This window comes from Panicum virgatum, chromosome 1N (genome assembly GCF_016808335.1).
Source record: "Panicum virgatum strain AP13 chromosome 1N, P.virgatum_v5, whole genome shotgun sequence".
NCBI lineage: Eukaryota > Viridiplantae > Streptophyta > Magnoliopsida > Poales > Poaceae > Panicum > Panicum virgatum.
The window spans coordinates 221,410-233,510 of NC_053145.1; the positions used below are offsets into that span (position 1 = coordinate 221,410).

The window sequence follows — 12,101 nt, forward strand, 5'->3', positions numbered from 1 at the left end:
ACGGGCCACGGGCCATGGTTAGGACGGCAACCACTGGGCCGTCGTTTTCATGGGCTGGGCCTTGTCTCCAAGCCCAGCTTGGTTTGCTTCCAACACAACCCAAACCAAACAAAGCAAATCCCTATATACAGACCTAAATAAAATTTGTATTTGTACCCCTAAAAACAACCTAAATAAAATTTGTGAGACACGTCACCTTGTTTTCATGGCCGTTGGATTTTGATTAGGCCGTCCAAAAGAGGGTATGGTTTCTCACGATTTGCTACGAAGCAGCCCCCTCTTCAAATATCTAATTTTATTTGTGTGAGCAGGGATGAAAAGACTAGAACTGTATCTATGAAAAGGTGATCGGTTATGTTATATTTCTTTATCTGAAACTCTTATATGCTCCAACCTTTACATTAGCCACTTTTATATGCATTGGCAACTCCATATCCTCTAGAAGATTGGAGCTATAAATAATTAGCTCACCATATGCTTGTACATTTCATGAGAAGATGGACAAATAATTAGCTCACCATCTCAGATCACCAATGCTATGGTACGTCTAGTCACGGTTAACATGCTGGCGCTCAAAACCCTCCCACCTCCTCGGCCTTGCCCACACACCCCCCACATCCATCGCCAAGCAGCAAAGTAGACAGATTAACATAGACTAGCATATATACAATCAATAAGTTGCTTGCTTAGCTAAACAGATTCATGGCGTTTCAACTGTCTGTCAACGAGCAGCTGCAACAAAATAATGTGCCCTGCACATGAAACTGTGAGGCTATGCCTAATTGCCTATACTCTACGGACTGGACGGGCCTTCAGAAGTCGAATCAACGCATCTGATCTCCCGGATGCCACGCCGGATGATGATTTGCCTCTTTCTTCCTGCAATAACCACCAAACCGCCAGCAAGTCAGCAAGCGTACCCATATGCTTTCAAAAACTACTGATACCATTTGCAGCACGCATGCATGCTTACCCTTTTCGTATCCACATCAAGGTCAGCACTAGTGAATTCCTTGAGCATCATAGCAGTGGCTGGCTGCAGCTTCCTGCTCGACAAAACTAGAGCCCAGTCACAATCACTGTTTATATATCTCTACTTCCACATAAGCAACAACATAACTCTGCACTCACCTCCTAGTTTTCTTTGTATCTTGAGGTCTACACGCAAAACCTTCTTTCTTTTTATCTGCAGCTTCGTCTGCCTCACTGACCTTACTTGGGGCCTAGGGGGCACAATCATAAGCAGCACAACACTGTATCAGAAAAACAAGGCAACACTACAAGAGAAGTTTCCCGGACACCGCTTCTAAAGCCGATAAAGAACTTTCAAGCCCATTCAGTAATGCAGACAAAACAAACATCTTACCTTTGAAGCCTTCACTGGACAAGTTATTTCCTTCAGCAAACATGGAACCCTGCCTCCGCAATCACTCATTTGCTCTGGAGCTTGACTGTGGCCTACACAAATGTTATGCATTTGTTAGGTAATACCTCGTCCAAAAAGAATTGCAAGGATCCAGACAGTCATATCGAAAAAAATTGCCTACATCAAGTACAACATATTACCTGCACATTCCACAGTTGCATTTACCACTCCTGGTTCACATCTTTCAGGTTCCAGGTCCAGTTCCGCAAGTTTCTTTTGAGGAGCAACCTAGACAAAACACGTGCAACCAGTTTTGTCATGTTTTAGGGACATTGGCAAGGCAGTAACATAAAAAGAAAAAAGAAAAATCTAAACCACAACTGAACCCACAAAATAAGCTAAGAATAACATAGCAATATCGATGTAAACTACTCCCAAGTTTATTTGGTAATGAAATCAATAATTCAGTACAGACCATTCCGAGCAACTCCAAGGAAGATTGGCTGGAGCTGACATCTTCTGTGTCAGAGCTCACTCGCTGACAAGAGCTCAGATAATCAGGATGCTTCACTTCTGTTAAGAGATCCAATAAAACTGTAATAGATTTGTATCATAGCAAGGAAACAATCAATACAAATAGAAATACAAAACTGACCTCTTATACTGACATCATGACGAATATCTTCTACTGTTATCTTGCTTAACTCTTCTATTTCATCTTCACTTTGTTCTATGGTAGCTTTCTTGCTGCAACTAGTGAACTGTGGAAACAGGTTGACCCTTTCAGTCTTGAGACATGGAAGCATATGATGTTCTGCAAAAAAGAAATATGATTCCTAACATCCTGCAGGTTGCCATGTAAAATTATTTAAGGGAAAAAATTGAAAAGTATAGGAAACCTGTCAAGCTTTGATCTGATTGATTATCTGAATGGCTGGATGAAAGCGTTACACCACCAGTGTGTGCAGATGTTTGCTCAGTAAAACATTCAGATGCATCCAATTTCTTATGAATCGCTTGTACCTCTACCTAAAAGAACAAAAGAGTAAAAAAAGATTTATTGCTATTACTTCCAATTTCTAGTTCTTTTGTTCTGGTCAGAATACGTAGTTCTTTTGCCTATTTGGTCTAGTGGACACTCCTGAAAATCTTGCCACAAGTGCTACTAACAACAAGGACAAAGCCTATTAGTTCCAAGCAAGTTGGGGTAAGCCTACATGTGCTACAGGTTTTTTTAAAATAATAAAAAGAAGGGGAAAAAACATTGGTAAATATGCAACTAGAGAATTGAAATATTCACCTTGGTATTTCCTTCTTCTGTGTGAGACTTGGGACCAAAAGCATCAGCAAAACATGTTTTTTCTGGCTAAAAAAAGGATTACACTGTATAATGTATATCAATGCAAAATGAATCTATGTTCCTCAATATTAGGTGGTATCACTATAAGTTAATATGTGAAATGTCAAAGGTTTGATCATGAGGGTGCACAAAATACAGAGGATAAGCATCAAACCTTAAGACCTCTGGAGCTCAGTTCTTGTTCATCTATCAAAGAAATCGACGACGTATCACAACTGATGGATTCCCCTGCTATAAAAAAGTGGATTCAGGACTGAAAACAACATTTTAAAGATGTCAAATCTAATATGTCTATTTTGGACATATTTAACCATTCATGCTACAAGGAGCTGAAGAATTTTCAGGACCATGGCTTTTGAGTTCTTTTGAGACATCTTCTGCTACTAACTGCAGGGGGGAAAGGAAGTTTTATCAGTGCCTTTTTTTGTGTATAACAAACAAAATCATATCATAGGAAACCACAACATCATATGTGTTACAAATGGAGGCTTGTTGTATTGATAGAGGCCCAAAGGGCAATATATATAGAGTACATGAGACACCCCAAACCCTAGAATATGTGAAGTGACTAAACTACCCTTGACACATATATAGTGACTATAATACCCTTAACACCCCCTCTCAAATGCAACGTGAATGCAATGTCGTTGCATTTGGAGAGTTGATACTAAGCACTAGACTCAAACATAAACATGAAAATAATACATCCAAAGTCCGAAATCAAAAGATGTCGAAGCGTGCAACTCTTGGAACATGTCGATGTAGAAAAGGATCTCCTCCACAAGAGGGTGTTGCCTTCACAACCGTACTTCAGCTAATACCTCAAGTCTTCACAAACCAGTACTTCAACTCCTCAAACATGAGCCTTGCTTTGGAGAACTGAACCCGACAGTAACATGGAGATGTGTCAAACCAGCCAAAATGAAGGAATGAGAGATCACTGCTTGAAGACGGCAAGTAGGAGGACATGTGTTGATGACGACGAATAGACGGCCATTGATCATGATGTGGAGCAAAACGGCTCCGAAAGGGACCAAGAGGGCAAAGGTCGCACCAACAATGACGACATCGGTTAGCAAATCGACGGGATTCAACTAACCATAAAATAAAACAAAGATAATGGCTGATCTGACAATGGAATTGTGGACATACACGGCTTCGACGAATTGAAGTGTATATGGACTTGGATTGACACTGATGCAATGTGGCAAAGGCAAATGACACTAATACTAGCAGCAAACTTGCATGGACTCAACAGAAACAACAAGCAAGGGTACTAGCAGCAGGCAGCAGCAATAGCAGCAGTCAAAAGATGACAGTGGATAGGAGCAGCCCAAAGTATAGATGCAGGCCCATATGTGGCCCAGGCAGATGGTCTCAAGGGGCAGACGGACGGCAGTCGGCAGGAGCTGCGACGGGCAGAAATGAGGGTGAGCCGCGACGAGCAGCTGGAGACGGTGACTAGCGGAGATGAGGAAGCGGCCGGCGACTGGAGGAGGGGCGGTCCGGCCGCCACGACGGCGACGGGCAGCGCTAGGACAGGCAATGGGACGACAGGCCGCCGCGGCGACGAGATCTGCGATGGACGGCCGGCGGAGGCGGCGGAGCGACGACGGGACGACGGTGGAGCGGCGCTGGATCCGCGACGGGCGGATCTGAGGCGGCCGCAATGGCGACCGGCGGGCGGACGGACGAGCTGCTTCGACCGCGAGGACGAAGACGGCCGGCAGAGATGGGCGGATCGACGAGGCGGCCGGATCCGCGACGAGCAGGTCCCGCGCGGACGGCGGCCGCGGGACGGGCGCAGACAGCGCCGACGGGCTGATAGGTGGACGACGACGGCGACGAATCGGCACCAGGACGAGCGGAACCGGCGGCGGAGAGGACGACGGCGGCGCTGCTGCCGCAACGGGCGACGATGGAAGGGATTGCTGCTGCTACGACGCAAAGGGAAAAAAATGGATTTGGGGCTTGAGGAGATGCTGGCCCCCAGGAGCAGATTGATGCTCCCAGGGGCAGCGCAGGAGAGATGATGGTGCCTACGGGATCTGAGATTTCAACCTTAGCTGTGATACCATGTTACAAATGGAGGCTTGTTGTATTGATAGAGGCCCAAAGGGCAATATATATAGAGTACATGAGACACCCCAAACCCTAGAATATGTGAAGTGACTAAACTACCCTTGACACATATATAGTGACTATAATACCCTTAACAATATGTATATACTTCTGCCAATGATATCATTTAACATTTACAACTAACAGCATTTTATACAATTAAGATGCCAACATAACAAAGGACACATGCTCCTTCTCACTTGGATGCGAGTAGTTGAAAGTAAACAGTAGGTAGAGAAAAGTAGAAGACACTGAAAAAGGGAAAGAGAGGGAGAAAAAACATGAACTGATGGTAGCCTTCCAAGTTCCAAAATAAAGATAACAATCCATTCAAAGTAGATAACGATCCTTTCAAAGTAAGTTCCAATGATTGTAGCAAGCAGAGTTGGCATGTATGGTGTCCAGGTTCTCCCAAAAGAAAACCAAGGAGATAAATGGAGTGATAGTCTGATAGATAAACCAAGTTTTGTGTATTAAAGTATCTTTTACTTCCTCTATCTCAAAAAGGAGTATCTTTTACTTACATGGAAATTATCTACTGAAGCATCATAAGATCCAAGGTTGGGTTTATTTGATAGAGAAACCAAACTTCGGCCAGCTTGACCAGATGATACAGAATCATCTTGGTCGATAGAGGTGTCTTCGGTCACTGGAATGTTCTTGGATGAACAGCAAGAGTTTAGAACCTCCAGCTCCTTTTTCAACTCCACAATTTGGATATCTTGATCTCTAATCAATTGTGTCATGCTCTCAGCAGCATTCTCAGACTCCTATAAGCAAACACATGGATCAAAACAGCATAAAACGAAAATAAGTAGGGAGGAAATAGGAGTACTTTCCTTAGCGACAAATAACATATAAAAGCATTCAAAGTCATTATATTCACCATGGAAGTTACAGAAACATTTTATTGCATACTTTAGTCTTTGACAATATTAGCAGCCCAGAAAAGTTATCCAATTAAAGAGATGTCCCACCGAACATAGTATCATACTCAGAAGAAAAGAAATATGCACTAAGAATTACCAGAAGTTTGTGTTTATACTGCTTTAGTACAGTCCATAAAGCCCTGGCAAAGTTCGTCATTATTGCTTCGCTTCTGGATACCCTTCGCAACTCTGAGTTGAGAAACTTGTGCTGCTTGTCATCTGTACACATTTCAAATATCATTGCAATATTGAAAGTTAATCAAATATTAATCGGTGCTGCAGATAACTTGAGAGAAAAGTAAAGCATGTGAATTAAACTAAATTAAATATTAGCTCGAATACACAGAACCTTCTTCAGAAACTTTAGCAATATTATCTGTCTCAACGTTTTCCTTCCGTTCAACCTGCATAAACATAAAACATATGACTCACTCCCACTAAGAAACAAAATATGTTTCCTAACAAATATCTTATAAGATATACTTCTTGTACATTGCAAAACAATGAAACGCATGATATGAGAGCAAACAAGAGAAATGTCAAGCTAAGCACTTGCAATGTAGTGATTGTATTTGTGAGCAGAAATGATAAAACACTACATTGATAATTCAATGACAAGGACAACAGAGGTGTACAAAAACAAGAATCCTAGCTTCTAAACAAGAGTAGTGCTTATAATCAGATAGGAGAATTTACTGGTTGACCCAAAAAAACATGAGTTTAAGACAGCAATATATATGAACTATGATATGTATGTGAACTGAAACTGTGAGATCAACATTCTCCGACACCTTTCAACTCAGAAGATGGCAGTACATGAAACTATATACAGTATTAAAGCTAAATAGACTAAAAACATTGGAAGCTAAACAGCAATTTGTACCCCAAGGACTTCGGGCTTCTGAACCTTCCTCTTTTTCTTGTTCTCTTGGCAAATCAAGGAGGCATTGCTTCTCTTTTGTGTAACCAAGTCAGAAGAATCCTCAAGGCTGGTGTACCTAAAAGATAAAAGGAAAAGAGATGAATAAAAAGAGGTAAAAATGGACATTTAGGCCATAAGATTGTCCAGTTATGATTTATGAATATCACATGGTAACAAATGACTTACAAATAAAATCCTAAATTGAATTCTTATCCTTTTGTCTAAGACAGAAAAGCTATTTGATTTTACCAAGTGAGCACTGTTGCCACATTCCTCATCGCATTTCTTTTTCTGGAGTTACATCCTATGATCTTTCCATATTAGCTACATCTACCAATATAGATCTCAACTATCAACCTTCTAGATACTGATATTGTTCGCATAGCCATTAGTATTAGTTACATTATATTCTTCTCAATAGTAGCAAAAGAGAGGAAGCAAATATAATATGTCAGTGAAATAGTAACAAGAGTAATAGTACTTTATTTTCATGTACGGAGAAGCTTGTCTGAGAAGAAATGATGTATCCAGGTAATCATCATTCGCTGGCTTCACATTCAGAACCTGAAAATGAGGCAATAAATAAATATTAAATTATACAGTAACCAATGGATGATAGACCATGGAGTAATAGCACCAGTGTCATGCAGCAAATTATGCAAGCACTTTGATGAGAAGTGTAAAACATGTCATTTACAAAGCCGTCATTAAGGAATTTTGACAGTCCAAATAACTCAAGGAAAAGGAAGACTTCTCATTATGTGAATAGCAACCATAGGAGTTCATAGCTCTGGCTCCTAGAACAATAATTGAAACTTCAAGGAGAAAATTCTTAGAATAAAGATCTACAAAAACCAACAATTTAATGGGAACATATCAGGTACAAACCAACCTCTTCGTGCAAACTTCAATCTGGACCACCAGATCAACATCCAAGGGGGTGCGCACGGGAGTGGGAGGGAGGATTTGCATAAGTGTGATTAGAGGCGGGCAATTAATTGTAAAATTACCCAATCCCCCCATGCCCCTGGGATGTTGATCCGGTGGCCCAGATTGAAGTTTGCACGGTTTGCACGAAGGGGTTGGTTTGCATCTGATATGTTCCCCAATTTAATACGCATACCAGAGTCCAATAGCCTCACAGTCCAAGGCACCTATTGTTTATAGCGCCTCTTGCTCCTGTGAACTAGTGGTATTGGGCATTGGCACCAAAGCTAACTACAATGTGAGGTCTAATGGTTGACACATTGGGACATTGCTAAAAAAAGCATTACTTGCTTAGGCAACTCATTCGAGAATGAGCCTACATGCCAATATGCCATCAGCAATGTAGCCATCATTCCTGTCTAGATCATCAAGTGTTTTACATAAATGTTATACCTTTTGGGTTTCCCCTATACTGCTAACTTGTAGATAATATTTACCAGTTCCCCTCAAAAATCAAAATAGCATAAACCGCAATGGCGCATTCAGAGATAAACAAATAAAATCGTAAGTAAAACAGTCATTTCAGGAACTATGGATAGAAAAAAAAAATGATTATTTGAGGTCAGAATAGGATACCAGAGTCATTTTCTTCCTTCCTTCTAGGTAATCCCTTAAATACCTTGTCAACTGTCAAAATGAAAAAAGATTAGGGAGGTAACAATAAGAATATTACGTACTACTACCTTAAGTTAATTAGGAAACATCATATGAAGTAGTTCGAGAAAATAAGTAGGTTCTTAGAGCTGAAGTAAGTGGTCAGAATTAGCACACTAATTTGATCTTTATATCAATAGACTTGCGCTGTATACATGAAGGGATCCAAGTTGCACGAGTTAAAATAGCAAATATAGAAAATCAATACTCCCTCCGATTCCAGATGTAGGTCGTTTTAGCCTTCTAACGTTATTCAAATGAAAGTCATCCTAGAACTTCTATGTCACCCTTTTTTCCCTCCTTGCCCCTGCTTAAGAAACGCTACTACTCTCACAAATGAGAGTCATCTTTCCAATTGCAGTATAAATGTGAAGGGTACAAAGGTCATTTGATCTACTTTCTTAATTCTCATGAACAATTCTAAAATGACCTATGCTTGGAATCAGAGGGAGTAGATCAGTTTGAGAGGGGGTGTCCCTCAGAAATATTGTGGCTGCTAGATTTGTCACTTATTATATACTCAATGCTTATTGATCTACATATCACCACTGCAAATGAAGATTGCACAAAATATGCATTAACGACTATGGTTAGGGAAACAAAAGATGGGACATGATTTGGACTTTGGAGTTGCCCACGGCAACCACAAAAGAAACAAAAGAGGCGACATCTGAAACTCACCATTGAGTTCTTGAAATGCTTTTCTAATGGTTTCTTCTGATTCTTCTGATATTCTAGCAAAGACTGCAAATAGAAAACAAAATGAAAGAGGGCATGAGCTGGCAGGCATATCTTCTATTGATTCAAAGACACAAATGATGACATATTTTTTGCAAGGAGGCTGCTGTAGAAGAAGAGCTACAGAAGAAAAGCTATTTGGCAGTACCCTCAAACAGAGACCAAAAACCATAGATGTATTGTTGATGAAGTTACTTTCTAACAGCCTTGAACCCTGCAAATGGATAGTTAATCAGTTTTGAGAAACTAGCTGTTGTTATATATTACAAAGTGACATTGATTGGGAAACAGACTTGATTTCCAGTTTTCCTTTCCCGCTCTGCCCCAGCAAGGTCGGCTATGGTCAGAACAGCATTGCTAAGTAAATGTTCACTGTCCGCATCACTGCTTTTATGAATGCCATGTATAGTGATGATGCACTGTGATCGGCTGTAATACAAAGTGAAGTTCACAGTAACATCACACTGATAACTACGACTAAAAAGGTTCTTTAAAACACCTAGAAGAGAAGCAAGAAAACAATGGTGCTCAGTAGAGAAATACAGCATCTATTACTATTAAGAACATTCCTTCAAGGTACACGTGTATATTCTAGATAAACTTTCCTTTACTAAAGACCAAGGGGAGATAATTATAAGAAAGCATACCTTGAGTTGCTGTTAGCATTTGTTGCAGCAGTGCTGCGTTTCAGCATACCACGTGAAACTAAGCTCTCAGCATCTGCGAGATTTGAAAGTGGCACCTGCAGATCAGAATAAAGATAACGAATTATTGTGAGCTGCTGCCAAGCATATTAGTCTCATCCTCAATGCAATTCAAATGCCATGTGCTGTTCGAACTTCCAAAGCATCCATTATGATCAGAGATCAAGGCTGGCACAGCACCGCTCACCCATGCTCATTCTGACTATCCAATTGGAATTCTCAGGAAGATGCAGTGTACTAAAGGTGTTTGTTTCAGATCTACCTCTTGAAGACCTTTGATTGATGACTGCTGAAGAACACACTCTGCAGCATCAGACAGTAGGTCAAGAATGCGTTCTCCTTTTCCCTCAGAAAGTATCTCAAACATTGACAAGGAAAATGATCTGTAATCATAGAATGAAAAATGACAAGATATGAGCTCAGCTGGGTTTTAGATAGATTCAACACATACATAGCGCGCAAATCTAACTAGGGATTCCTTGTGAAGTAGCATATTTTACCTTGTCGTTGCCGGTTGGCTGGCGACCTTGTTTTCATCCTGTGCTTTGAAGATCTGCTGAAGCGTAAGCGGTAGTATACCAGGATTCCTCGGAGAACCGAAGATGGTATGCGTCTTTCCAGACCCTGTCGGACCCATAGCAACCAGAAGGCCGCTCTTTCCTCCCAAAAAGTCATCGACCAGTGGGTTCATCACTTGCACGAAGATATCAAGCTGTAAGGAGGAAAGCAGCAGGCAGCAGAAATATGAGATTGTACCAGAGATGCGGTGCGGTGGGTTTTGACAGTAATGAATGGGGATAAATGCAGGTGAGAAATGGCACCTGGGTGGAGTCGGGCGGGAAAACGGCGGAGAAGCCGTCGAAGACCTCGGTGCGGCCTCGCTTGGGGTCGACTAGCTTGGACTGCGGGACGGTGAGCGCAACGGAGTTGGGTCCGGTGGGCACGAGGCAAAGGTCCGCGCCCCCGGCCTGCTTGGGCTTCCGGCGCGGGTCCTTGGCGGGCATCGGGCGGGGGACGGCCTTGCAGTGGTCCCGGACCGGGAGGGGGCGGATGCGGAGGAACACCTTGAGGCGCTCCTCTTGCGGGGAGGACGAGGAAGGAGGCGGAGTGGGGATGGAGGCTGCGGCTTCGTATTGGAGAAAACGGGAGAGGGAGGAGGGCTTGGGTTTGGGTTTGGCGGAGGCGAGCGGGGTGGGGGGAGGCCTCGCGCGGCGTGGTGGGTTCCGGCGGACGGTGGTCGGAGGAGGCGGAGAGGCCGGCTCCGGCGGCGCGGCGGCTGGCTCCATCACTGATCGATGGAGAGGACCGATGGGTGGCCTTCCTTCCCTTCCGGGGGGCACCGGGAGGCGGCAGGGCGGCGGCGGCGATTCCCTTCCGGGCGTTCCCTTGCCTTCCCTCCCTCTCAAGTCTGAAAATTTAAAGGAGGGCTGAGGCGCGTGGCCGCCGCCAACGCAACAAACTGGAAGTGGAACACTACCCTTTTTTTTTAAAAAAAAAAGTAAAGCTCATCATGGATTCCTAAATTTGTTCCACTGTATCATCCCGGTATCTAAACTTGCAAATCGATCGTTTAACTCCTCAAATTTATTCGGATGTGTCATCCCGACCCCTAAACTTAGAAATTACTCGTTTAGATCTTCAAATTTGTTCAATTGTGTCATCTCAGTCCCTGAACTTGATTTTGAGTCGCATCTAGATCAAAACAGGGTGATCTAAAAACTCTATATTATAAAATAATTTATAACCTTTTCATATGAACTTAAATGAAGATAAACTTTATGTCAAAATTATAGTTCTCAACACGATCTACAACTTTATAGTTGAAAAGTTTTTTATTTGAGGTCGTTTAGTGTCCCAAAATTTAATTCTAAATTCTAAATTTCAAAATCTATAGACTTATAGAAATATTTTGGGATCCTAAACAGTTTTAATTCAGAAACTTTTCAACTACAAAGTTATAGATCGGTTCGGGAGCTACAATTTTAATATAAAGTTTGTCTTCATTCGAGTTTATATAAAAAAAATTATGAATTATTTTTTATATAGAGGTTTTGGATCATATTGTTTGAAACTAGATGAGACACAAAATCAAATTTAGAGACCGGGATGACACAAGTGAACAAGTTTGAGGACTTAAACGGATGATTTCTAACTTTATAGACCGAGATAACACCACCGAATAAGTTTGAGGACCGAGATAACCTATATGAATAAGTTTGAGGACCTAAACGGTCGATTTGCAAGTTTAGGGAGGAGTACAAACTTATGAACCGCTGATGTACTTTACTAAAAAAACAAATGTGAAACCGAACAGCAGTGG

At 41.9% G+C, this 12,101-nt stretch overlaps 1 protein-coding gene across 13 annotated transcripts; it reads right to left on the reverse strand.

Moving 5' to 3' along the window:
* Window positions 1-617: 617 nt before the first annotated feature.
* LOC120654343 (kinesin-like protein KIN-6) lies at window positions 618-11,203 on the reverse strand. 13 transcript variants are annotated; one of them, XM_039931861.1, is made up of 24 exons: window positions 10,603-11,203; window positions 10,282-10,493; window positions 10,044-10,164; window positions 9,725-9,819; window positions 9,371-9,506; window positions 9,226-9,291; window positions 9,021-9,083; window positions 8,262-8,312; window positions 7,180-7,262; window positions 6,660-6,774; window positions 6,126-6,180; window positions 5,874-5,995; window positions 5,372-5,617; window positions 3,038-3,113; window positions 2,881-2,957; window positions 2,667-2,732; window positions 2,266-2,395; window positions 2,022-2,180; window positions 1,842-1,939; window positions 1,567-1,654; window positions 1,367-1,458; window positions 1,132-1,223; window positions 974-1,059; window positions 618-879 (listed from the first exon to the last, which is right to left on the reverse strand). In XM_039931861.1, the coding sequence occupies exons 1-23, from the start codon at window positions 11,065-11,067 to the stop codon at window positions 1,002-1,004; spliced, it is 2,766 nt and encodes a 921-aa protein (XP_039787795.1). In that variant the 5' UTR covers window positions 11,068-11,203; the 3' UTR covers window positions 618-879; window positions 974-1,001. The 13 variants fall into 13 exon arrangements, with proteins under 13 accessions (XP_039787795.1, XP_039787792.1, XP_039787785.1 ...); XM_039931858.1 differs by having other exon boundaries at window positions 627-879; window positions 974-1,046; window positions 2,667-2,693; ... (1 more) ...; window positions 3,074-3,113; window positions 10,603-11,202; XM_039931851.1 differs by having other exon boundaries at window positions 627-879; window positions 974-1,046; window positions 2,881-2,954; window positions 3,074-3,113; window positions 10,603-11,202.
* Between the last annotated feature and the right edge of the window lie 898 nt (window positions 11,204-12,101).

Excerpts from the sequence above, each read along its gene's own strand:
- LOC120654343 (XM_039931848.1), bottom strand. The coding sequence starts at position 11,067 with ATGGAGCCAGCCGCCGCGCCGCCGGAGCCGGCCTCTCCGCCTCCTCCG. Across the intron at positions 10,165-10,281 it reads AGCCAACCGGCAACGACAAG|ATCATTTTCCTTGTCAATGT; the intron begins GTAAAATATGCT and ends CTATGATTACAG. Across the intron at positions 1,224-1,366 it reads GTCCAGTGAAGGCTTCAAAG|GCCCCAAGTAAGGTCAGTGA; the intron begins GTAAGATGTTTG and ends TGTGCCCCCTAG.